The sequence below is a fragment of the Phascolarctos cinereus genome, unplaced genomic scaffold (assembly GCF_003287225.1).
Source record: "Phascolarctos cinereus isolate Bilbo 61053 unplaced genomic scaffold, phaCin_HiC Scaffold_2;HRSCAF=192, whole genome shotgun sequence".
Taxonomy (NCBI): Eukaryota; Metazoa; Chordata; class Mammalia; order Diprotodontia; family Phascolarctidae; genus Phascolarctos; species Phascolarctos cinereus.
Genome location: NW_027555625.1, coordinates 144,507,337 through 144,533,755, shown reverse-complemented (window position 1 = coordinate 144,533,755; position 26,419 = coordinate 144,507,337). Strand labels below are relative to the sequence as shown.

General features: G+C 44.9%; 2 protein-coding genes across 7 annotated transcripts in view; one reads left to right on the top strand and one right to left on the bottom strand.

Moving 5' to 3' along the window:
- The window catches only part of HMBOX1 (homeobox containing 1), a 218,412-nt gene extending 209,025 nt beyond the window's left edge, over positions 1-9,387 (top strand). For all 6 annotated transcript variants that reach the window (XM_020988851.2, XM_020988824.2, XM_078149658.1 and 3 more), the window contains one exon: positions 1,899-9,387. In XM_020988851.2, the coding sequence (XP_020844510.1) occupies positions 1,899-2,036 (138 nt within the window). In that variant the 3' untranslated portion in view covers positions 2,037-9,387. The remainder of the gene's footprint in view (positions 1-1,898) is intronic.
- Positions 9,388-12,421: 3,034 nt separating this feature from the next.
- On the bottom strand, positions 12,422-14,508 carry LOC144455814 (uncharacterized). The gene has a single exon (XM_078149657.1). It carries the CDS (start codon positions 14,100-14,102, stop codon positions 12,537-12,539), a length of 1,566 nt encoding a protein of 521 aa, XP_078005783.1. The 5' UTR covers positions 14,103-14,508; the 3' UTR covers positions 12,422-12,536.
- Positions 14,509-26,419: the final 11,911 nt, after the last annotated feature.

Sequence of the window (26,419 nt, the reverse complement as noted above, 5' to 3'; positions counted from 1 at the left end):
TGCAGTGGTAACCCTCATGCAGAAATGAGTGGTTCTTGTAGATTCTCTCTGGCATGTTGGGCATACACGTGCTCTCTACCTGCATGTCTTCCCATTTCACCTTTATTTTTTTCTTCATTGGTTGGAGGAAATGTATTAATAGTAGCCACTGGATGGGATAAATCCATTAGCTATAAATGTGGGGAATTCCCTGACATATCTTGCTAAATTTCATGGAAATCTGAATAGTTTCAGCCTTATATCCACGTAGTCACATATGCAGTGTACCATACCAGACTTTCACAGAATAGCTTCTCTCCAGTTTTATGAATTGTCCCAATATTACCATGATCCTTGTTTATTATGGCTATGACTAGAAGCAATAGGACTGATTCTTGCTTAGTTAATATCTACAGAGTTCTTGAATATAGTTTATTGTTTTGTTTTGTTTTTGGTTTTTGTTTTTGGTGAGGCAGTCGAGGTTAAGTGACTTACCTAGGGTCACACAGCTAGGAAGTGTCAAGTGTCTATGAGGCCAGATTTGAATTCAGGTCGTCTTGACTTCAGGGCCGGTATTCTATCCACTGCTCCACCTAGGCACCCCTATTCTTGACTATAGTTAACAAAAGGGCTGGGGAAGAAAGACTTCCACTCCATGTTCTAGTCTGTGCTTGAAACTGTTTTCCCTACGTCAGTTTACCTTGATTTATTTCATGGCTTCTACCTCTGAGCTTGAGCACAACCATTTTTCAGTACACATGATACATAAGAAATTTATCTGATGTCATTTTTTTTTATGCACAGCAGTGTTGATCCATAATAGGAGTAAGCAGTTGCAGACTCAAAAACATCTCTGTAACCCTTCTCCCTGAGTTTCCAGGATAGAATCCCACATCAAGCGCTGAGTACACTGTTCTGTTTTTGTTTTTGCTTTTGTTTTAAACTTCAGGGAAATGAAGGCAAACCTAAAAGCCTTTCTGTATTTGGTGTCTCCCATCTGCCATTCTTTCCAGACCCACACGTGCCAATGGCTGTCTTCTTTACAAATATCCTTGAGACACTTCCCATACATCATTTCCTGAGAACCTAACCATCTCTTCAAAGCTTTTGGCATGAATTTCCCCAGGATATAACACAGGGTGAAATGTTCACTCAGTAGCTGTAGCAGTAAGCCCCATAATGCCCATTTCCATTCAGAGCTTTATTTCTGTGCATGTTGAGCTCAAGCAGGAGGAGTGGCGATCATTCCAAGTGAGGTAGCGGACACTCTCATTAGACAGCTGGCCGGGGCCAGGAAAGTTCCGCGTGCACCCATTCTAGCCTTGGTCCTATTCCAGTCGGTGATCAAGCTTTCTCTTTTCTTTATCTTGTGTGTGAAAACATATGTTCACCAACAGGCTAGTAGATATTTAGCCCGTGACACTACAGGCTTCAGTATTGTTTAGTTAGTAGGAAATGCTATGTAACCCTGTATAGGAGTTCTCAAACAGTACCTGACATTCCCATATAGACTCTGTAAGTCACACCTGACAGCTCTTAGGATACATAATACCATACATAATGCCACTGGCCTAAACAGAGGGACACATTGGTAGTTTCATGCCAGCTGTTACAACTTATATATTCATGACCACTAAGAAAATTTCTATCAGCCTAAAGACAGTCTCCACTAACAGAACAGATTAGAGTGCTTGTTCTTTGTCAGAAGCACAAGATGGTGACTGTGCCTCTCTCCATTCAGTGTCTACTTATATACAGTTCGATTTCATCCTGTCATGAGACACCTGCTCCCTCCCCCAACACCTGCATTTCCGACCTCGAATGCTTATCTTCTGCTTGCCTTTCCTTGCATGCCCTTTCATGAGCTGAAATATCATCAGGACATTAACATTGTTCTCCTTTTCATTCCGTCTCTGCAGGATGACAGCACTAGCCATAGTGACCACCAAGACCCCATCTCATTGGCTGTGGAAATGGCAGCAGTCAACCATACCATATTGGCCCTGGCTCGGCAAGGAGCCAGTGAGATCAAGACAGAGGCCCTGGATGATGACTGACTGACTGATAGAGGGAGGGTCGAACACAAGAAGTTAACTTAGTTTTAGACGTAGCACCTTAGCAGACTTTCCTCGGTCCTTAATATGTGTTCTTGCAGTATAACTTTGCAGTTTCTTGTATGTCAGTTAGCTGTTAGGGTCTTGTTCTGTGAAGATGGCATGGTGCCCTCAGCCTTTGCATATACTCTCTCAGTATTAATTCCCAGTAAATAATAACCAATCAATCAAGCAACCAAACGTCCCTCTCCCGGCCCCTGTGGCTCAAAAATCTTGCTGCTCTGTTCTGTCTTAGCATTCCAAGAAAGTGCTTCCAGGTATTTTAGATAGGCCTTGAGTTTCAACTATTAGACTACATGTAAAATCTCGGATAACCTTCGATATCATGTCACGCTAGTCTATCTACCCTTCTTTCCTTCTCTAAGACTGAAAGGATGCAAGCTGAGGTAGTGTGGCACAGGATGGACAGACACCACTTGGGAGTATCCGCAAAGAATGAAAAGAACACTACAATCCCCTCCCCTTCGTGTGAGAATAATGGATTTCCAGCTGCAATAAGCCGTGCCTCATTATAGTCACACTGTGGCTAGATTATACTTCTCTGGGTGCTGTGCTGAGAATGTCAATGGGAAAACATATTCGCAGGTTTTGGTTGATGTTAACATGCCCAATACAGACATCCTCTCCTATCACAAGCTGCGTGACTTAGTGGATAAAATACTGCCTTCTGCCTTTGGGACCATGTTAAAAGCCCAGCCTGAGAGCATTGGGGAAAATGAGCTGAATGTCTAATGGAGGCTAAGTTTACTTCTTAGAACCACTATACATTATGGGCACAGCTACTAGTGCCTAACCGGAAAAGACCCAGGATTCACCATCAAAGTTGCATTACCCTTCCCTTGCCACTGAAAAGAAAAAAAAAAAAGTTAAAAAAACCAGAAGCTCTCAAGGATGGGATTAAGGTCACAAATGAATGGGCTTATAACTTTGTCTTTATGACTCTTGCCTGCAACCTACAAAGTAAGAATATTTGATAGAGGACTTTACTACAACAGTTATATGGGGTATCATAAATGCAAATACTCACTTAAATATGAGCAGGAAAAAGGCAGGGGATCATTTACCACTTACATTGTTGGAGATATGATGGGATGTGACTGCTTTGGTGTTCTTCTTTACTCTGTCCTTGTAAAGGTATGAGAAAGTTATACTGCCACAGGCAATTTAATTAATAATTGGAAGCCATATTGATAATGGATGTGGTAATATTTGTAAAGTTTAATCTACTTTAAGCAGCAGTAACTAATGGAATTTTTTTCCTTGATCACATATGTAGCACTTTTGTTACTTTTTAAAGATATTTATATTTGATAAATCCTTTTTTCGTTTTGAGAATTCAGAATACCAAACAGTGAACTTGCATTATAGAGTCACCCTGCAATCACCTTGTCATCTAATAGTAAAATGATGAACTATCCATGCATCGAAGAAAATTACATCTGCTGGCATTGTCTGAAAATGATCTCTTGGCGTCCCGATTAAATGACATTGTGTCATAGCCGTTAAGAGGAAGCAGCATAGGATGTGTCTGAAGTAGGCATGAGTGCAGTGTGTGTCCTGCCTCGTTCCATCTTTTCTCTCCATATACAACAAAACCTTGTTTAATGGGGAAGAAGAGGGTAGCTGTTAAGGAGGGCTTCTCTATCTTTTGTTCTTCACATGAACTGTTTCTAATAGAGAATGAAGGTGCCATTTCTTCTCTTCCTCTTTTCTCTGCCCCCTCCCCTTCCCACACAAATGTTTTGAACTTCAGACCATTGCTAGAGAGACTGAGCTTGCTTATTTTCTCCTTTTCTTCTTCCTTTGAGTGGAGTTTCTTGAGCATCACCAAGGTTTTAGCCAGTATTCCCATTAAGACCCACACTCACCAAATCATCTCTTCATCGCCAGTCTTGCTAGCTAAATGTGAGTAGGAGTCAGCACTTTCAGAAGACATGAAGTTCACATCTATCCATGATTTTGAAGAGCTCTATTTCAGGGGAAAATATATATGCTTTTCGCAGATGTGGACAGCAGAAATAAAGTAAAACTATTTCCCTCTTTTGATTTATATTACTTGAATAGGCAAATTTGAGTAGCATGACTTAATGCTCAGGAATGAAATCATTTGATCCCACCACCAATTTTCTTTCTCAGTTTGTGGGTCTTTTTTCAGATAGAGTTTTTGTTCTCTCCTCTTTTCATTTTTCACTGAAGAAATATAACAAATTGTAGCTTTTTTATTTTGGGTAGAATTTTTATATACTTATTCTTCAGTTGAGTCAGAGAGAAAAGGACAGAGAGAAGACAGTCTCTCTCTGACAAGCAACATCTCTGATTTATTGTAAGGAGATTATGATAATTGATAGCTTCTTTATGTTGGAGCTCTACTCTCTTTTGTTCTTCCTCTTTCTTTTCATGGAACAGACTCAAACTGTTAAGACAGCTGCGGTTTCTAAAGAAATACACTGGTTGCCGTAGCTTATCAGAAAGGTTGCATTGTTTTAAAGAAGGAGAAAGCACCCTTCAGAAAATAAAGGGGAGTTTATGATGTCTCATAAGTGCAACACCAATTCTCTGTGCCTCTGGCAACATGCTAGAATTGAGGAAAAGTTTCCATTTAGGATAGATAAGTAACAAGGGTCTTCTTATGCTCCTGAGGAGGAGTGCTACAAAAGAGGAAAAGGAAGACTCGAACCACAGACTTCTTACGCACTTGGAGCTGGAAGGGGGCCTTAGAAATCATTGAGACCAACTCTGATTTTACATGAGAATGTATACGCCCAGAGAGATAGAAGTGACTTGCCCAAGATCAGGCAGGTATTAAATGGAGCCAGGATTTGAAGCCAGGCCACCTGACTCCAAAACCAGTGTTCTTGTTACTACACCATGCTGCCTCTCTCCTCCTTACTGAAAAAAGGGATGTTAACTAAAGAAACACTGAAACAATTAACAATGCCAGCCTACTCTTAGCCATCACATTTCCACCTGAATTAAAGAATGACTTCCTTTGTATCTAGATTCATCCTTAACCCAGATTCTCTGTTTTCCATAAGTTTGAATTCTGCTCTTTTATCCAAGCTACTGTAGTTCTCCAGGGAAGTTCTTAGTTAGATTTGACTTCTAATACTCTGGATTATGGATTTGGGGGTTTCCCACCCGGCCCCCAGGGTTGTGAAAGCCATCAGAAATTTTGTTTAGACCCTAAGCTTTTTTATTCCTAAGGGAGTTGTTTAAGCAATCACATTACTTTAAGAAAGCCTTTTTGTTTCATCACTTTTGGAAGCCACCTTATTTTCTGGTCTACTGGCCTTTTCTCTCCAAACCATACAGTGTACTTCAAGCCCCTAGCGGAAGTTCTCAAGTTCTCTTCTCCTTCCTGCTAGTGGAAGAAGCCACAACTCTTTTGCCACCGTTTGTTTATCTGATCTTCTTACAAGTATGCTAGACTCACCACAGATGAGTAAGTTTTCCATGTTTTTGGCAACCCCGTGAGAACCTCGTGAAGACCCTTCCTCACTAAAATTCTCCCCACCTCTCAAAGGAGCAGTACTAAATATACACATCCGAGACCCCGTGCTTTTGTTTCAAAGACACATCTACAACCCAGTTCACTTCAGTATCACTCATATCCCAGGGAGAGCTATCCAGGAAAGTTTTAGTCTTCCAGTCCTAGAAACTTTCACCAGTTGTTTGGTTTCTTTGTTCTGTGTTGGGGAGAGGCATGCCATTTGAGCTGCAGGATCTGGACAGTTTCTACAGTTACCTCATATCACAAAATAGATGCACTGCAGAAGGTGAAAGGACACTCTCGAGTGTACTCCCTGGATGGTGACAGTGAACGTAATCCCAGGTCCAGGTGTCTGGGACCCAGGGCAAGCAGCAAAGGATTCCCTTTCAACTTGTGCTTCACTTTAGTCCAATACAGTTTGTTACTTAGAGTGAAATGTGAAATCCTCAGTGTGAGGGCAGTCTCACAGTAGTTGACTTACTGTGTTGGACTTTGTGTCCAGCCCTTAAACTCTTCACTCAGCATTGTGAATTTGAATTTAGCATTATCTTCCTCGTGGGTGAAAACTGTTTTATGTATTGGCTTAAAAAAAAATAATCACAATAATCTAGAGATATCATTTGGTCCTCATCTCAAGTAACTTGTGTCTTGGTGATCAGTCACTCAGGAATAGCAGGCATTTCTGATGCCGTAGAATTTGAATGAGGATTCTTTTTAAATTTCAAGTGGTCTCTGTTTCAGTGTGGGGTAGTGGAGGTGTTCATTAGGCTCAAGTATAGAAATCTGATCTCAACAAGCACCAAGAGATTCATATTGACAGGCAGTCTATCAAATAGTCAATCAGCAAATATCGATCCACCTGTGTTGTGCCAAGATATCTTGATGTATTTTCACCTTGAAGGAAAAACAAAAGATTTCAGCAAGATTTTCAGCTTCCAAGTTTTGACATTTGTCTTTGACAGGTTTTAGCGGCTCCCTCAGCATAATCCATCCCAGTAACCCTGGCAGGCACTAGGTGTAAAGCAGACATTAGAGAGTTGAACTCATATTTGAAAGACCCCAGTGTTCGGGTAGTCCACCGACCTTGAGAAACCCTCCCAGGATCAACGCGAACACAACTCCGGATGCAAATAGCAAGAGGTTTATTGAACTTACGAGTACTCGGGCGACTCAGTCACCTAGAGGGACTGGCGCGCCGGGTGGATTCTTTGGTCTCATTTTATAGCAAAAAAGCGCGGGTACAGAAGCGAGGAGCAAGATCATTGGTTAGTTTGAATAAAAACTCCGGTCACGAGAGGGTTCTAGAAACTGCTGAGGGGCACCCTAGAAACTGTTATGAGCTCAGCTATTTCTGGGAATTGTTTGCATAAGTCCGGGGTGGGGACTCAGGTGCATGACCACAGATATCCTGTTCGGCACTCCAAATCTTCCTTGTTTTTCTTGCTCTGACCTTTTACTGTGCCTGGCTGCACCTGTCCCTAAACCTTGGGCCCTCCGGGTAGTTTCCATACTCCACGGAATGATTTCTGCCTCATGATTTCTGCCTCCTTCATTCCCCCATTTTCTTTGAGGGTAGCTCTAATCATAGAGCAGAATTAAAGGTTATCCTCGTTGTCTAGGGTCTGGTACTTGTGCCTGAGAACCAGAATCCTTACTGCACTAACCCTATCATTGATGAATTGCACTAACTTATTGATGACACAAGGCCCGAGGGTGAGTAACAGAAGGAGGAGTAGCAGGGGACCAGCAAGGGCAGACAGTAAAGTAGTAAGCCAGGGGGAACGGTTGAACCATCCCTCGTACCAACTTAAATTCTTTTGGTGCTCTAACTGCCTCTTATCTAACCTTTCCTTGAGTCTCCTCATGGAGTCTCGCACCGCGCCTGAGTGGTCAACATAGAAACAGCATTCCTCTTTTAGGGCTGCACAAAGGCCCCCTTCCTTCAAAAATAGCAGATCAAGGCCTCTCCTATTCTGGAGCACTACTTCAGACAGGGAGGTTAAGGAATCCTCTAGTTTACTTATGGAGTCTTGAAGGGCCCTAAGGTCTGTATCCATGGCAATCTGGAGGCTAGTCAAACCTTGTTGGAGGTCTATGGGCCCTTTTATTAGGGCGGTCGAGCCGGTACCTATACCTGCTGCGACCCCTAATCCGAGAAGGACAGCCAGGGTGAGTGAGACAGGCTCTCTCTTGTTTCTAGGGTGGGGGGACTCATAGGCCTGTAGCAAGGTACCGTCTGGGTGATAGTAGATGCGAGGGACAAGCTGGATCTGGATACAGAAATCGTTAGACTGGTTGAAGACTGATGTAGAGAGGCAGGGGGTGAGGCCAGAATTACAAGCCCACCAGCTGTGGTTGGAGGGGAGGAGGTACTTGTGAGTATGTGAGGCGTTTAAGGGTATAGTCAGGTTGCAGAGATGTTGGTGAGTAGGAGGTACTTTCCCTATACATAACCCGAGTCCAGAGACTTCAGTGAGGGTGAGCTTCCCTTTTCCTCCCCAGCGACATTGGGAATCTGTGGAGGCATAAGTGACTTGCCCTGGAGTTGCGATTCCTTCGTAATAAGGAGGGCCGAGGGCTAGACAGAGCCAGCAAGACTCCGTGGCCTCCGGGTTGGTGGCATTCAAGGCCAGAAAGGCCCCTTGTACGAGGCCAAAGAGCCGGTCGCCCGTGGTGGGAGATGGAGTACTAGGGGCCGGGGGGCTAGCCTGTACCGTGGGGATAGGGGACGCTGGGGGTGATAGGGTAGGAACCGGCACTCTGGGGAGGAAGGGAATTTTTCTGGGAGGTCCTTGTTCTGCGAGGACAGGATCGGGGCCCACTACTACCGGTGGGGGACTTGTGATCACTAGTCGTATGGTCAACTGCACGCCTGGGTGTCCAGTCACATAGAACCTTAGACCCCAGGTTCGCCCCTGTAGCCAGTTTCGGAACCGTTTGCCAGGCTCGGTGAACTCTATCTTGAGTGGGTTGCACCAACCGGTGCGCTCGCATGTCCCTGTAGGGTGACCCTGGCCTACAGTTATAAGGTCCCACGAGGACCGGGGTTGCCAGTAGGCGGTTCCCGCGGTCTCACAACCCCACTCTTTACAGTACAAAGATTCAAGTCCTCCGCACCTCCGGGCCTCGGACAGGGAACGGCCATCCCGGGGGCACACGTAGAACTGGGACCTAGCAATTCTTGTTCTGGCCCGGGGATAGCTACATCCCAGGGTTCCCCAAGTGATCTGATTATAAGCATGTTCATAGTTTGAATCAGGGGGCCTGGCCTGTTGAGAGGCCGATGCAGTGAGTTCCGGGATGTCCCAGGACTCGAGACCGGCTACCAGCGCGCACACATCAGGCTCAAGAGAGGGCCACCACGTCCAGGGTGGCTCGACTGCTTTCTTTTCCCAAACGACACTTCCCGTCTGGGACAGTACCTGCCAGGTGAGAGTCATGGGTTGGTGAGGGTTGTTATGCTGTTGATTCATTTCGGCGCCGCCGAACACGCAACTTAAGAGGATGATCAGTCTTTTCCAGTTCCCAGGACTCATCGGGTGCCCCAGGTGGCGCGGGTTTGAGATGAGAAGCATGGACCCAGGCAGCAATACCGTCAACCTTCACCGCGGTCGGGGTGGTCAGTAGCACCAGGTATGGGCCTTTCCACCGAGGCTCAAGGCTGCCGGACCGATGACGTCTAACCAGCACTCGGTCACCGACCTGGAACGGGTGGGGAATGGCCACAGTACCAGGCCTGTAGGCTTCTTTTATCTGGTCCCAGATCTGAGTCCTCACAACCTCTAAAGCCTTCAAGTGGGTAAATAGAACGGGAAAAAAATCACCATTAGAACCCACGACTTCCCCAGACGCAAGTACAGGGGGCGGCCCCCCATGAAGAATCTCATAAGGAGTCAGGCCAAACTGGCCAGGGGTATTCCGGGCCCTAAGTAGCGCCAAAGGGAGGAGGGTCACCCAGTCTTTTCCACCGGTCTCTAAGGCCAATTTTGTCAAGGTCTCTTTAATTGTCCTATTCATCCTTTCTACCTGACCTGAGCTCTGGGGTCTATATGCACAATGTAATTTCCAATTAATCCCCAGTTGAGTGGCCAACCCCTGGCTTACCTGAGCAACGAAGGCAGGGCCATTGTCGGACCCGAGTACCTTAGGGATCCCGAAACGAGGTAGGATTTCCTCAAGTATCTTCTTGCAGACGGTCAGGGCTGTCTCTGTTTTTGTAGGGAAAGCTTCTACCCACCCAGAAAATGTATCGATAAACACTAGCAAATATCTATTACCATACCGGCCAGGCTTAACCTCTGTGAAGTCTACTTCCCAATACACGCCGGGTCGATCTCCCCTTTGCCTCCTTCCAGACTCTCGGTAGGTGGTGACTGCGTTAGTTACAGCACAAACCTGACACTTGCTGGTGATTTCACGCACTACAGACTGGAGATTCGGGATGTGAAAACTGGTGCGACCTACAAGCTGGAGAAGCTTGTCTGGCCCTAAGTGCGTGAGCTGATGCAGCCGTTGAATGAATTCCCTTCCCTGGTCAGGGGTGAGCTCTCTCGGCTTGATCTTCCCCCGTGTAGGCTCGAAGTGTTCTTGATTTTTCGTGGTCTCCGTCAGTATTCTGGTTGACTGGGCAGCTTGTTTCGCGGCCTCATCGGCCTTTCGGTTTCCGGTAGCCACAGGGTCAGTCCCTCTTTGGTGGCCGGGGCAATGGATGATAGCGACTCGCTTAGGGAGATGGATGGCCTCTAGCAGGGCCAAAATCTCCTCTTTGTTCTTGATGTCTTTTCCAGCGGAAGTGAGCAGTCCTCTTTGTTTGTATATAGCCCCGTGAACATGAGCGGTGGCAAAAGCGTACCTGCTGTCCGTGTAGATGTTGATGCTTTTTCCTTCGGCCAAGCGTAATGCTTGTGTCAAGGCGATTAGTTCGGCCTTCTGAGCTGACGTTCCCTCTGGCAGGTTGCTCGCCCACACCGTCCGCTTGTTGTCCACAATGGCAGCACCTGCTTGTCGCCTGCCATCCATGATGAAACTGCTGCCATCCGTATACCAAGCGGGTACCCCGGGCAACGGCTGATCTCTCAGATCAGGTCGGGTTCCTGTCTCCTCGGCAAGGATTTCTGAGCATATGTGTATTGGGGTGTCGTCTGACTCTACGGGGAGCAGGGTGGCAGGATTCAGAATGGCCGGGGGCGCAAAAGACACCCTCTCATTCAGCAGCAGACTTTGGTAATGGGTCATCCTGGCATTTGTCATCCATCGGTCGGGGGCTGTCTCACAATACTTTCCAGGTTGTGAGGTGCAATCACCAACACGTTCTGTCCTAGGGTTAACTTATCAGCGTCCTTGAGAAGGAGTGCTACGGCCGCAATTGCTTTTAGGCAAGTTGGCCACCCACTGGCCACCGGATCTAATTTTTTTGACAGGTAAGCTACCGGGCGTCGCCATGGTCCTAGGGTTTGAGTAAGCACCCCCCGGGCAACACCCTCTTTTTCATCCACGTACAGAGCAAATGGCTTGGTGAGGTCCGGAAGGGCCAGGGCGGGGGCCGATAGCAGGGCCTCTTTTATACGGCCAAAGGCTTCCTGGTGGGCCTCAGTCCAGGTAAAGGGAACCTTTTCTCTCGTCAGGGGGTACAGGGGTGCAGCCAGGGAAGCGAAACCAGGGATCCAGAGCCTACAGAATCCAGCAGTGCCCAAAAACTCACGGACTTGTCTGGGGGTTGTAGGGGTGGGGATCTTCATTACAGTGGCCTTTCGGGCTGGGGTCAGCCATCTCTTCCCCCCTTTTAGCAAATACCCGAGATACGTAACTTCCTCCCGGCAAAGCTGGGCCTTTTTGGCCGACACTCGGTATCCCAACTTACTTAGTTCCTGTAAGAGCCTTCGTGTCCCTTCTTTGCAGTCTCGGTACGTTGGGGCCGCTACCAGGAGGTCATCAACATATTGGAGCATCACTACCTGGGGGTTGAGAGCCCTGAAGGATGCCAGATCCCGGTGGAGGGCCTCATCGAAGAGGGTGGGAGAGTTCTTGAATCCTTGCGGTAGCCGAGTCCAGGTTAGCTGGCCAGTATTGCCTTTTTCTGGATCTCTCCATTCAAACGCGAACAATGGCTGGCTGTTGGGGTGTAGCTTGAGGCAAAAGAAAGCATCTTTGAGGTCTAAAACTGAATACCAGGTGTGGCTGGGCGGGAGGGAACTGAGTAGGTTATAGGGGTTCGGGACTGTGGGATGAATGTCCTGTACTCTTTTGTTGACCTCCCTCAAATCTTGGACTGGCCGATAGTCATTGGTTCCAGGTTTTTTTACAGGTAACAAAGGGGTGTTCCAGGGCGACTGGCAAGGTACCAGAATCCCCAAATCCAAGAATCTTTGGATGTGGGGCCTGATACCCTCCCGGGCTTCCTTGCTCATTGGGTACTGTCGAACAGCCACTGGTGAGGCATCTGACTTCAGTTCCACTACCACTGGTGGGACTTGATTGGCCAGTCCCATACCTGCCTTCTCGGCCCAAACCATGGGAAAGAGTTGGAGCCATGACGGGTCGATAGAAGGAGGGACCGGCTTTTCGTGTAATCGGTATTCCTCCTCCAAGTTCAGGACTAAACACATGGCGGGGCGGTCTTCCCATGTTACCTGTGGGCCCTCTGTGGAAAACTGGATTTGAGCTTTTAGCTTGGTGAGGAGGTCCCTGCCTAACAGGGGAGCAGGGCATTCGGGTATGACCAAGAATGAGTGGGTCACTTGCTTTTGTCCAATTTTCAAAAGTCTCTTGGTGGTCCAAGGGTAAACTTTGCTGCCCGTCGCCCCAGCCACGACTGTCCGTTTGGGTCCCATCTTTCCCATAGGCTTGGTCAATACTGAATGTTCGGCCCCGGTATCAACCAAAAACTCAGTGGGGATCCCCTCCACAGTTAACGTTACCCTGGGCTCGGGGAGGGGGTCCGAACCCCGACTCCCCTAGTCACCCAGGGTCAGGACATTGGTTTCCCTGGCGTTCTTCTTCCGGGGGCACTCCCTTGCCCAATGGCCCCTTTCTTTACAGTATGCGCACTGATCTTTGTCCAGAGGCGGTCTTCCTTCCCTAGGTGCCCTCATTGCCCTGTTGCTCAGATTCCCTGCCTGTCTCCCTCTGGACCCTTTCTCACTTACTACCGCGGCCAAGATTTTGGTCAAGTTTTTCTCCTGGCGCCTGTCACGCCGTCTCTCTCTTTCCTCTGTCTCCTTTTTCTCTCTTTCTTGCTTTTCTTCCTCTGTCTCTCTCTTATGATATACCTTCTCTGCCTCCTTTATGAGATCCTGCAAGGAATGGTCCTGGAGTCCTTCCAGTCTTTGTAATTTCTTTTTAATATCCGGGGCAGACTGTCCGATAAAGGACATGGCCACCGCCGCCTTTTGTCCCTCAGAAGAGGGATCAAATGGGGTATATCTCCTATAAGCCTCCATTAGACGTTCTAGAAAAACGGACGGGGGTTCTGTTGGTCCCTGCAAGACTTCTCTTACCTTGGCCAAATTGGTGGGGCGCCTTGCTGCCCCTTTGAGACCCGCCACTAGAGTCCGGCGGTAGACCAGGAGACGCTCCCTACCTTCAGCCGTGTTGTGATCCCACTGAGGTCGATTAAGGGGGAAGGCCTCATTAATGAGGTTCTCGAGTTGTGTAGGGGCCCCGTTAACTCCAAGGACGTTCTTGCGAGCCTCCAAAAGAATCCTTTCTCTTTCCTCGGTGGTAAAGAGGACTTGCAGGAGCTGCTGGCAATCGTCCCAAGTAGGCTGGTGGGAAAACATGAGGGACTCAAGGAGTCCCGTGAGTCCTGTAGGATTCTCGGAAAAAGAAGGATGATTAGATTTCCAATTATAGAGATCTGCTGAGGAGAAAGGCCAATATTGCAAGGGGACTAAGCCGTTTGGTTCGGCCGGGGGTCCCACGGCCCGGAGGGGCAGGGCCACAGTGGAGTCAGGACCAGTGTCACCCGTAGGACTGCGGGGACGGCGACTCCTAGTTCCAGCGGCCGGTCCCTCAGAGCCGAGTCCCTCAGCCATTAGGCCTGGCGCTGGTCTGGCCGCGTGAGGGGCTGGGGGAGGTGGAGGGGACGTTGGATAGGGCGGGGGTTCTGAGAGGAGGAACAGGCTGTCCGTCTCCGGGTAGATGGGGAGCCGGGAAGGAGCGGACGGCCTCCCCCCCGCCGACTTTCGCCCGTTATCTTGACCAGAGGCAACGGCGATCTTGGCTAAGGGTGGCACCCATGGGGGGGGGCTGTTGGAGAGGTCCTGCCAAACTATGATGTAGGGAACCTGGTCCGGGTGTCCTCCAGTCTCCTGGAAGACAATCCTTTTGACTGCAGAAATAATAGAAGGATTAAAAGTCCCCTCCGGTGGCCATCCCACTTCGAACGTGGGCCACTCGGAGGAACAGAAGGTTTGCCACTTTCCCTTTCTTATCTCCACGGAAAGATTGTGAGCCCTTGTCTTCACGTCTTTCCAGTGATCTAGTGTAAGAGAGAGAGGGGTCGACTCACCCTGTCCCATTCTGGGGGTCCCGAAGAGTGGAATTACGACCCAGATAATGATTATTATTGAAATAAAAAGGAAAAAAAAAAATTATATGGCGGCGTAGACGTATATTAAAAAGACAGGAAAAAGAGTCAGAAGGTAGGGTATGTCTCTCAAGACAGTGCAACTGTGAGATCAGAAGAGAATTATCCCTTGCCGTGGGGTCCACCAGGCGTCCCTGGTCCTCCCCTGATCCTGGGACGTCTCCCAGGATTGCCGGGCGGTGAGCCCCCGAACACGTCTGTCCGCTACTCACGCCTCGATCTTAGATCGATTAACCCGGAATAAACTGAAACCAAAAATGCGCGCACACCGAATAGACAGTCAGAGTTTTCGGAGTCAGACACAGAGAGAACATAGAGCGATCGCTGGCCAGCTTACCTCCCGTCGGTGGTTCGGCGGTCCTTGGGTGGGAATCTCAGATCCCGGACGAGCCCCCAAATGAAAGACCCCAATGTTCGGGTAGTCCACCGACCTTGAGAAACCCTCCCAGGATCAACGCGAACACAACTCCGGATGCAAATAGCAAGAGGTTTATTGAACTTACGAGTACTCGGGCGACTCAGTCACCTAGAGGGACTGGCGCGCCGGGTGGATTCTTTGGTCTCATTTTATAGCAAAAAAGCGCGGGTACAGAAGCGAGGAGCAAGATCATTGGTTAGTTTGAATAAAAACTCCGGTCACGAGAGGGTTCTAGAAACTGCTGAGGGGCACCCTAGAAACTGTTATGAGCTCAGCTATTTCTGGGAATTGTTTGCATAAGTCCGGGGTGGGGACTCAGGTGCATGACCACAGATATCCTGTTCGGCACTCCAAATCTTCCTTGTTTTTCTTGCTCTGACCTTTTACTGTGCCTGGCTGCACCTGTCCCTAAACCTTGGGCCCTCCGGGTAGTTTCCATACTCCACGGAATGATTTCTGCCTCATGATTTCTGCCTCCTTCAATATTGTCCTCTGTCCCCTTTCCTCCCTACTCCAGCACTGAGCTCTGCCTCCAACTCCAATTGCTCTTTGGCTCTGTCCACCCATAGGCTGAGCAAGTAGAAAGATGCCTGTGCTGGTTCATTCCTGACTGACCATTGTCTCTCCCCATTTTATTATCCGGTATTGTCCAACTCTTTGGCTTCGTGCCTCCAAGCAGAGAAGTGTCTCTCTTCACAAATGATCTTTTCCCAGAAAACATTAGCATGAAATTCCAGGTTCTCTTCTCATGTTTGGTTAGAAGAGCTTTCCCCATTTCACACACTGCCATGCCCTTAACTGCTTTCTTGTTTGCCTCAGAGGACATGCCTAACTTTCTTTTCTCTCCTCTCAGTGTATCTCTCTGTCTCTCCCTCTTTACCTTTTTGCAACAATTCTCAACAAACTCTTAGGCAATAACTTTACTGGTTGGTTCCGCTGTCTGTAGCACAGTTGTCATGGACAGGTCCTGATCTGTATGTTGTACGTTGGTTGTATGTCTTGGGCTCTGTATGTGAACCAAATATCATGCCAGAGCAGTGGCGGGTTTTGTGTCATTGGGAGTTCTTTTTGTTTGTGATTGTTAATGTTTGACTACTGTCTTCACTGGGGCTGAAGTAAGACCAGCCAAATCCATATGTAGCTTTACTGAGCCGGGTTTATTTGTCAGGTTTTCCCAGATGAAAAGTTTGATGCATTGACCAGCTCCTACTGTGTAGTTGATTGCATTTAAATAGGGGGGCATGGGTGGGAATTGCACATGGGAAGCATTCCTTTTTGTGCTCCTTAATTGCAAGGTTGTTTACTCAGGATTTGGGGATCAGTTGTCAGCCAAAGAGAATTTGGCAAACTGAGCTGCATGATCCGAAACTCCTTTCTCAGTTTTTATATCGTCTGATTTACAGTATCTAGTAATGCCTGATTTATCCCATTTAAAGGTATTGTGCACTAATGAAAATGGAAGGTTTTCCAGAGGAGGCATCTGTGAATGGCAGTAATCCCTCAGTTTGACAATTGCTTTCAGGTAGGGAGCATCCTTGTCCAGCCACGGGTTCCTTCCTTTTTTTTCTATAATGTCTTTTGTTCCATAAACATATGATTGTCATTATTCATCTTTTACTTCAATAAGGGATGTCTAACATTTACAAAGAGAGATTTCCTTAGTTCTTTTTTTTTTAATGTAGTTTATAACTAGAGCAGTAAAAAGGCCTTATGAGGACTTGAAATGAGACCAACAGTACACTTTCAATGTATTAATCTCTTGATTCATTTTTTGGAGGAGTAAAGCGAGTGAAGTGTGAAGGTCATTATCTGAGATATCAGCTTCCTGTAATTTTAGTTGTATGTTTTTCTCTTTGCTCTACAAATATAGGAAAGTTCCAAGAGAGACTATACATGCACACATAAGGGTTTTACACTTTTATTGTTTCTTATCCAAGTATTCAGTGGGCATAATAGAGTTGGGATAGGGCTCTGTGTCCCTAGCCCTGTGCATCTCTTCTCTCTTGTTCTGTACACCACATCATAAAATTGTGGTCACCTGAGAAGCTAAATTAAATATAATTTATTCTCTTGAAGGTCCTTCTTTTTTCAGTAAAACTTGAGAAACATTTGAGGGGGGGGACCCTATATTTTTTTCCCATCTTTTTTTATGACAAGCTCTTTGATTTATCTGAAACCATCTGAATGGTAACTGGAGGCTGATCTAATGCCCTGCTAGCTTTTTTCTGGTGATCATGGTGGCATTTAGATGATAGAAATGGCTGCAAGTGTGCTGGCCAGAAATGCAAAATTATTTGATTGTGTGTGTACGTGTGTGTGTGTGTGTGTGTGTGTGTGTGTACGTACATGTGTACCACCAACACAATTCTTATATCTTGGGGTACACTCTCCTTTGACCGAATTTTCATTTTTTCTTGCCCTTTTCAAAGTAAAAGTGGATAGATGATGCCATAATTTATTCTTCAATTCATATTGACGTGTGATCAGATGAAGGTTTGGCTGAATCTTTTCAAACTGTAACCATGGTAATTGGTTGGGTAGAATGAATACATAAAAATATAATGATAATTGTTCTGAATGACTGGGTGTCCTTTTGACATGTAATTAGCTGTTTTAGCAAGATGTAGATTGGCATGGTCGTAATTAAAAGGATTTCTGTCCTTTATGGGAGTGAAAATAGCAGATTTCTCATTCCCTACTTCTGTTTTAGCACTAATGTTCTCAGGAACATTTGGAATAGCAACTCAGTCAACTGAAATAACATGGTATTCATGTTACTCTATCATTAAAACAAGAGGATTTCAATTTGGTTTTCCTTCAGCCAGAATGAATATCTTTGCTTTGTAGTCTCCCCATTCACCTCTTAGATTATTTCCAAGTCATTCACTTCTTATTTCAGTTCTATTCACCTGATAATTGATTAATATCGATTACAGCTTTGACTAGGCAGAATCCATAGCCATACCCTTTTGCTAAGTCACTAGTAGCCAGCCATTTATCCCAGTCTTAGAATTTCTACATCATGCTCCATAGATAGCTATTTTATATTTCAGTCACCATCAGAAATTATTTATTAAGAACCAACTCATTAAATAAAATATATCTGTCTTAAGAGACATAACTTGATATAGACAACACATAATAATAGTCTTACAGAGTCACTCTACAGATTTTAAATAAATGTGTAAGTTAAACAAAAACATGTTTTATTAGTTACCGTACAGAAGGAACACTTTCCATAGCTTCTCTTTTCTAATATAAGAATAAATTTCTAATGTTCAATTATAGATCCTTAACTTTTACATTTGAATCTTTCCTAGTTTCCTGCCCTAATGCTTCTTTACCTTTCCCCTTTTCTTTCCTCCTTTCCCCACAGAAAAAAAGTTTCAGCCTTTTTTTTTCTTTTTCTATTTCAGAATACATCTTCTCTTTTCTTAAAAGTATCATCTGGTATTAATGTACCAGAAGCACTGAAGGCCACAGCACTCACCATACTTTCTGCTAAGTCTTGATTAGGATCAAAGGCTGTGGCCTTGTGGTAGGCAAGATACAAACTAACCTCTGAGCCATCCATTCTCCTAGCAGGACATCAGATTTTCATCGAAGTGTGAAATAGGAGTATCTTTTGAAGCTGTTGGGTATCCTCTCCCAAATAATTGGTTTCTCCATGCTTTTGCTGTTGCTTTGCTGGTTGCTTCTTGGAATGTCTTCATCTGACAGAGGTTTAGCACCTTTTCATGATGCCAGAAGCCGCCCAGAAAGCATCCCTGGGGGGAATAGTCTCTGACAAAACTGAGGCAGCCCCAGGCAAAAGAGGGAAGTAGACCCTTCTCTGCCAGTCTCAGGTGTCCCGTGTGTTCAAGTTTTCTTCACCTCCTCCTCCAAAACCTACTTTGAAATCCTTTCCTCATTCTGAAATAGAAATGTTGCCTAATAACTTAGAGTATTGTCCTCTCAAGGATCTTTGCATTTGGACTTCACTCCAAGGCTTGAAGGAGTAAACTTACTTCTACCTTGGGAGGAATTGAGCGATGAGAAGGAAGTTACCCAAGAGGGGCCAATTCAAGGGCCCTCTGTGTGCTTCCAAGGCCCAGTTTAATTTTCTTAAATGCTTATATTAGACCTTTGCCTAGAAAGTGACTGATTGATTCCCATATATTTCTGTGGTGTTATTGGATAGACATGGCCTTGTATACTTTAGCTCTGGTGGTCCCCAGTGCCAGCCACTGGGGAAAATAAAAGATCCTCAAGTATGGTAGGTCTTGTTGCTTCCTCTTTAACAAATTTTTCTTTTTTATTATGTGAGGAAGGAAAAATCCTTAGCCTAAAAATCTCTGGATGAAATTCCGATTTATGGGAATATATTGAGGTTTACTATAAAGCTGTCATGGGCTCTTACTCATTTGCTTTTTTGGTCTAACTATATTCTTTTAACACTAATCAGATATGTGGTTTGGGTAGATCAGGCTGTAGGTTCCCATAGAGGCTTCTTACATGAAGCTCCCATACTTTAAAGAGTTGCATAGCATCTGTCATTGGGGCTTCTGTTTTATTTTTTCCAAAGAAACACTAGGAACTTGTGCTTAGAATCATTCTTCATCTCTTTCTGGCAGTTGGAGTCAGTATGGTTTTGTGACCACCAAGTTTTTCCTAGATGTGGAAAGAGAAGCAAGTATTTAAATAATAAGTATTAGAATTTAGAGTATGTCTAAAGAGTAGGTTTTCTGAAGTCCGAATCAAGGAGTATAATTCTATGATTTGCAAGATAACCTTGATTATCTCTTTAGTGTTCAGAGGAAATAGAATTGGCACTATAGTTAAAGCCTTCCAACATAATCTGATACTCTAGTGATAAAAATTAAAGATGTGCTTAAAGGAATGTAGTATATAGGAAGGGACTTGGGTAAGAGACATGTTCCTTCATTCCTCTATCTTAATATTCTTAAGCTTTTCCACATGCCACGTTAGTGATACATAAGTCTTTGCCACACACTCCTGTTGCCCCTCCTATCCCCACTCCTCAATGCATCAGAATTAGGGCAAAAACTGGCATTATATCCCAAGAAGGCCCTTTTTTCTAAAATCTAAAATCTTGAAGAATGATTGATGCTATAATATTTTTAGTCCAAAACATATCATTTTTATTCTTGATTCTTCCTAATTATGGTTGGTGACAGAAGTAGGATTATTTATTCCTTTCTTACTAAAAATCTCCTTAAATTTGTTTACCCTTTATTTGTTTTACATGTACCCTTTTAATCTCTTTCTTATAAGCTAGTAAGTGGGTAAAAGTTAACAGTGAAGTAATTTTTGCTCAACATAACTTAAAAAACTATTGAACAGTTAGAGCCATTCAGTAATAGAATGGGATGCCTCAGATAGTAGTGAGCCACCTGTTATTTGACATGTTCAGGTGTGGCTTGATGATCATCTATCAGGGATTTCATAGAGAGATTCAAAGGTTGTACTAAATGACCTCTAAGTCTTAATTCTGACTTCTCTGATTTTATGATGGTACATTAATGTTTCTTCCCATCTCCCTTATGTATTTCTTCCTCTCTCAGAAACATGAGCATTTAGTTTTTAGGTAGCTAGTTTGTGATCCTTTTAACTGTCTTTTTCTCCAAATCAGTTAAATCTTACATGCTTTCTTGAATCCCAAGAAGCTGAATACCCTTCGAGGAGCTTTTGTGTTGACTGATGGAAAATGTCAACCAGTCATTTGCAGTGTTGGGCTAGTTACTGACTGGAACAGTGCTGAAGAGAGGAACGGATGGGTACAGAAGTACCCGACAACACTGACAGATAATGGTTACTAGTAGTGCTATTTAGACAGTTTTCTCATTAAAAACCCAAACTATAAAGAATGAAAATCGTTGTCTACATAGAGCCAATCCTTGAGCTGCACAGAGTGGCAGGGAATTTCAGGAGAAATAAGTTCTCTCGTTCCTTCCATTGGCACAGCCTCACCAAGAAGTTACATATGGATCGCATAAAAAGAGATTTAAGTGAGATGACGGCTGTAGCCCGGGTTTAATTCTTTGCTTTATAACTGTTCAATTCTCAGTCAGCTCTCTCCAGGTCAAACCATACATTGTCATGGTCTTGTGACTTCCTTGGATCACCAAAACCTCTCACTTTTCTTTGAAGACCTAGAGCCCAGCAGAAGCTTGGGATGATCATTTTTCCAGCTTATCATTCATTCTTGCTGTTTAGCCCAGACAACCAGACTTCACGAATGCTTTTTCATGTAAACAGTAGCTGTTTGACTGACATTATGTTGAACTTTTTTGGTTTTGTGCCAGATTCAATGGGGGCAGGAAAGCATTTTTGCCCACATGTGTGTGTGTGTGTGTGTGTGTGTGTGTGTGTGTGTGTGTGTGTGTTTAAGAAAGAGAAAGACACAGAAAGACAGCATACTGCTTTTTGTATTAATTCAAATAAGTAGCATCATTTGGTCAGGAAAGCTGGGTTTCAGTATGCCAGTATCAGTGAATCCATGTACTACTTCTTTGTGCTGTTAGTAATGCACATCAGTGTACCAAAAATAAATTTCTATCTTTCAGGAGAGTTGTATTTTCAAAATTTGGGAACTTTCTCAGAACCATATTTGCTTTTACTAGATTGCACCTCATTGAAAGGCCATTATCTTTCCTAGCAACATCTTTTATAGTGATGCCCCGTGTTATCCCATTTTATACTCCCGATTCTCATGAATGAATCTTCTGATGTTCTAGATAGGATTGTCCCTAATTCCACTCTTGAGCCCATCCTACTTCTTAATGGAGTTCCTACTATGGCTAGAAGTAAGCTCCCCACTAAGACCCAGAGAATCATCAGTTATGAAAGAGTTCTGGACCTAGCACCTGAGGCAACATAGTATTTGTCTCTTCTAGGTTTCCTAGGGACGCAAGAAAGCCATTGGAGTGGGAAATATGCTTTTCCTTGAAAGATGCCAAGGATATCATAGTTGTCTCCCCTGGAAGAGCCCATAGCCTTGTCTAATTCCCCATGGGCTCCCTATCCCTTCCATGGTCATGACCAAGATCAGTGTTCAGTACCTTTAAAGGATATATTTTTATTTGTTGTTGGGTTTTTTTTTAAGTGCCTAAGCAAGTGACATAACTCTGGAGCCCACCAGAGAATCAGGCCTGATTCCCTCCTCAACCTCCCCCGTTCCCCTTTTTTCCTTCCCTGGCCCATGCACAGCCCTCCGGGGTGGGTGGAGGGAAAGCCCCCCTCCCCCCAGCGTCACTGGCGTTCTGCGGGCAGAACAGCTTCAAGGTCAAGCCAGCAGGAGAAAAGTCTGCATTGCTTCTTGATGCTGGCTTTGTTTGTCACTGTTTTGCTGTTTCTTTCATTCATGTGGTCGCGGTCTTGATTCATCGAGAACTTTTAAGGAGTCTTGTATTGATCATTTAAGTCCCAATAGCCCTCCAGTCAGGCAGATTCACACCATCTCCAGAGCAGAGTGGAGTCTCTGTCCTTTGACAGTGGCCAGAACGGCTCAAATATAAGAGGATAAATATTCATACAACCGTGATTATTAAACATGATTCATTTATGGTTGCTAGCGACTAGAATCTCCACTCTTTTCTTGTTCTATCTATACTTGAAGAAGGGAGTCAGAGTTTGGCTCACGACCGGAGTTATCCAAAAGTAGGATGAGCTAGCTCTAGTGACTTCCTCATCACTGGAGGTCCTCAAAGCTGAGTCTAGACAACCATTTGGTGGGAATATTGTGGAGGGGACTCCTGTTCAGGTACTGGTTGGACTGGATGCACTCTGAGGTTTCTTCCAGCTTCAGGATTCTGTGGATCACTGTGACTGAAAATGCAGCCTTGGCAGGGTCTTAACATCAAAATCACATCTTCAGAAGATGAGTGTAAGGTGTCTTTAAGAAATATTTTAAGTCTGATTGAAGCAAAGGGGCCTTTTTCACATGGTGAATGTGACAGGGTTTTTTTTGTGACTGCACTTGATTCAAATCCTATAACTAAACACCTCTTGGACACTGTTCTTTGAAGTTTTTTAAAAAATGGAACAGTTGTTGTCCAGGCACTGATCTTCATTAATTAGCATGTCTGCTTCAACAGTGCAGTCACCTACAAACATAGGACACCGTCAAGGTAATAAGCAAAAGGCAACGTTGCAGGTGGAATTTCTACTTTGGATGGAAAGTCACCTGGCTTACTGCTAAAGAAAAGATGAAATGGGAGAAATAGCGTCGTGGTAATAAAAACAAGGCCTTCCTGGAGCCCAGAAACCACCAGGACGGCTTGTCAGTGCATTGTCACTCTAGTCTGCAGATGCTCTTTTTACTGGTTTTACTAAGTGCTTGTCAATTATCTTGGTTGTAATGGACAAGACGTGAAGGTTAGTAAGAATGTGGGGAACGAGGAGAAATGACAATGAAATGCAATTAGAGGAGGAAAAGGAATCCCAGTTTCCGTTCACTTAACTGGACTCGGACACTCCATAAAGAGCAGAGGGGAAGGGGAATCGTTTCCTTTGCAGAACGACGTGCCTCTTTGTTTTAATGTCTCATAGTAGGGGTGGGAACTAGCTGGCACAGCAAGTCAGAAAATGCAAAGCACTGTAATGGTTGTGATTGGATGAGACATCAGAGGCCCGGTGACTGAGGATTTGATTGCCTGAAAGTATTTTGCATTTCACCAAACAGTCATGCGACTAGGATGACCTGTGTTGAGTCATTGCCAGAGGGGTTGAGGGGGAAAAGAATTCTCCCCCCTCACCCCCTGCCTTGGCCGTTTGTGTGTTTTATGTCTTTGTGTTTCCATTTGGGAGTCTCCTAGTCTTTGTTCTCATATCTTGTACACCATGTATCCCTGAGGGCAAATCACACCTGTGTCTGAGTCTGCTGTAGGGTGTTCAGTCTACCTCAAGGGGTCAACATGGTATGCTCTAGTCCACACATACAATCCTTTTTACATTACCACACACACTGGAATGTATATCTTCCCTACCCTGATATCTCCCCCTTTCCCTTCAATAACCTCTTGACCTGATCTTTTTCCTATAACCACCACAAACTCCTATTGCAAATTGGATGCTGCTTTAAATGTGAAAACAATTGTTCAAAAGCTATAAAACCTGAATGAAAGCTAAAGCTGAATTTATAAGCCTTGTTGCATATGAGCCAAAAGTGCAAAAAGCTCTATATAATGAACTAACCTGCCACTCATATAAATATAAATATATATAAATATATTAAAATCAGACTGTTCTACAAAATTGTGTATTTGTATTTTTGTGTACGTACAATTTTCTGCTAAGCAGAAGGAGGATGTAGTATAGGATGATGTGAGAAGAGATTTGGTTTAATCATATTTCTTTGTTACTTATTTTTGTTAACATCCAGATGCCTGTCTTCGTCTTCTATGTGTATGACACTGTTTTGAAAGCTGCAGTATCTCTCCTCCTTAGGGCCAGAGGCCTTTACAGAATGAAACCTGGGGTTCAGAGAGTTACTAAGGTCACAAAAAGCGAAGAAGTCAGTGGCACCCGTTGACCAAGCTCAGTTCCTGGAAGGTCCATTCGTTGAACAAAAGTTGCCTCTGTCTAATTCTTGGTTGCAGAACTGGATTGAGGGCCCAGCTAACTTGTCCAGCTGCTTTGTGGTGATTGGCTAGGGACAGCCCCAACTCAGAATTAGCACTATCACAAAACACCTCTGAGACAGGAATCCATCATACAAACCGCAAGAGAGCAAAAGGATCATTGACCAGAGCCTTTGCAACCTGCATCATCCAGTGGGCCCTCCAAGTATAGGGGATGTCACCATGCTGTAGGGACAGTGCCTCCTAGCCATCAAAAGAAGGTGACCTAGGCCCTCACCTTGGTGATGCTGGTCTGATAAGCAACCGCAGTTTTCTTTTGAAAGTTCCACTTCCTTTTCCTATCTGGATACCAAAAAGACTACTCAGGCTGAGTGGGTGATGTTTGTCATCCTAAAGAACTGTGCTGCAGACCTCTTGAAATCCGGGAGTACAGAAAAGCCACCAAAAGTTTCCCACGCCAAAACAGATGAGGTGGTTGAGAGGGCAGGAAGGACTGCCAGGAAAAACCAAGAGTCCAGGTTGAGAGCAAAGCCAGATTGCCCCCAGAGGCCTATCACAGCCTTCCTGAGGAAGCATGAGAGTATCCTGCCACCCCGGGCCTGGATACCCCTACCCTAGAGAAAGGGGTGAATCTAACCCCACTCATCAATTCCATCTACACCAAAAAAATTCCCCAGTGGCCCCTGTAAGCGTTAATCTGCTCTAGGGAGAGTGATACTGCACCTTCACCTGTAGGACTCATATTTATAACAATGTGTAATGACTGTAGCAAAAGCCCTTGTTTCTAGATGTGAATGGACAAGGAAACAAGTGCTCTATTGTATTGATTAAAATAGTTCCAATGAGTCCTGTATCATTGTATCTCCTATTCTGGATTAGTGCCTTTTGGACAGTAGACTGTTCTGTAATTAAAATGTAGTATATACTGCTTTTTTGTACAGTTTTGTTTTAATAAAACTTTTTTTTAATTTGTGTTTATTTTAGTATTGTACCTATTAGAGAATAAAACATATAACTGAATGAAGACCCTGGCCAGAATTTATTTGGGAGGTGCTATACCACCTGGGATGTATGGGTCTGCAGCAGATGGGAGGGAAAGTCAATCTTCTTGTTGAGTATCAGCCACTTTGTGATTTTTGTTTTCTTGTAAAGGTATCATTCCCCCAGAGGGGACCAGGTGCATTCAGAGACTACCTGGTTGACAGAGAAGATTCTACCCTTTCACTACCTGGCTCTCAAACCAAAGTGGACTCTGGAAGAGTGAGAGGGTCCCTCCCAAGCATACCCAATAAATCCATTCCTTTACCTTCAATCCCAGAGTCTGAGAAGCAAGTTAATAAGGACTGGGGAGTCAGAAGATCTGAATTCAGATCCCAGCTCTATCACCTATTCGGTGTCTGACTGTGGACAAATCTGAGCCTCAGTTTCCTCATCTATGAGTATAATAATATTGCACTACCAACTTCAGAGGGTTGGTTTGGTTTTTGTTTTGGTTTTTTTTTTGCCTGAGGGAAACACTTTGTGAATTGTAAAGATACTATATAACTGGGAGTGACTCATTAGTTGTGGTTGTCTTCAGGTGCCTTTCATCTACAAAAGGAAAGAAAGACCAGCCATCCTTCCCAGCTGGCATGGGCCTTGCCTTATGATGGCAGCCACTTTCACTCTGCAGCTAAAAAAAAATTCATGTCTCTGTGCCTCCTTCATAGCCCAGCAAGTGAATATCGGTGTGTAAGAGGAAAGACCCAAAAATGAGCGATTAGGTGACAGTTTGGGGATAACCTAAGAAGGAATTCTGGTGTTTCTAACCCACTAGGTAAGTGCTAAAGGCTTTCTTCTCAAGCAAGACCATTTGTTCAGCCTGCTTGCCATTCAATCCAAGGTTGTAGTATCAAGGAGCAGCGTTACCTCAAGGGCGCAAGGAAGCAAGTGCGTATGATCACCTAGGAGAAAGGGATGACGTGCTCTCTCCAGGGCCCAGCTTATTGCAGACATTCAGGGACTCAGATGCTACGATAAAGTGGCTATTGGGACAAACCTTGGACAGTTTGGGAGCCAGCTAGAACGTCACTACTGAGAATTCAACAAACAGGCCATGAAAACAAGGGAGAGCAGTAGGGAATTTCTGTGGCCAAACTAACTGATTACCTTGGTAAGACAGGAAAGTTTGTTCAGCTGAGGTTCCCACCAGCTGCTGAGTTGAGACGTTGGGAGGAATGTGACATTAGGTAAGCTTAGAATTTGGCTGTT

Bases quoted from the DNA above. Each gene is read 5' to 3' on its own strand.
- LOC144455814 (XM_078149657.1), bottom strand. From the start codon at position 14,102: ATGGGACAGGGTGAGTCGACCCCTCTCTCTCTTACACTAGATCACTGG.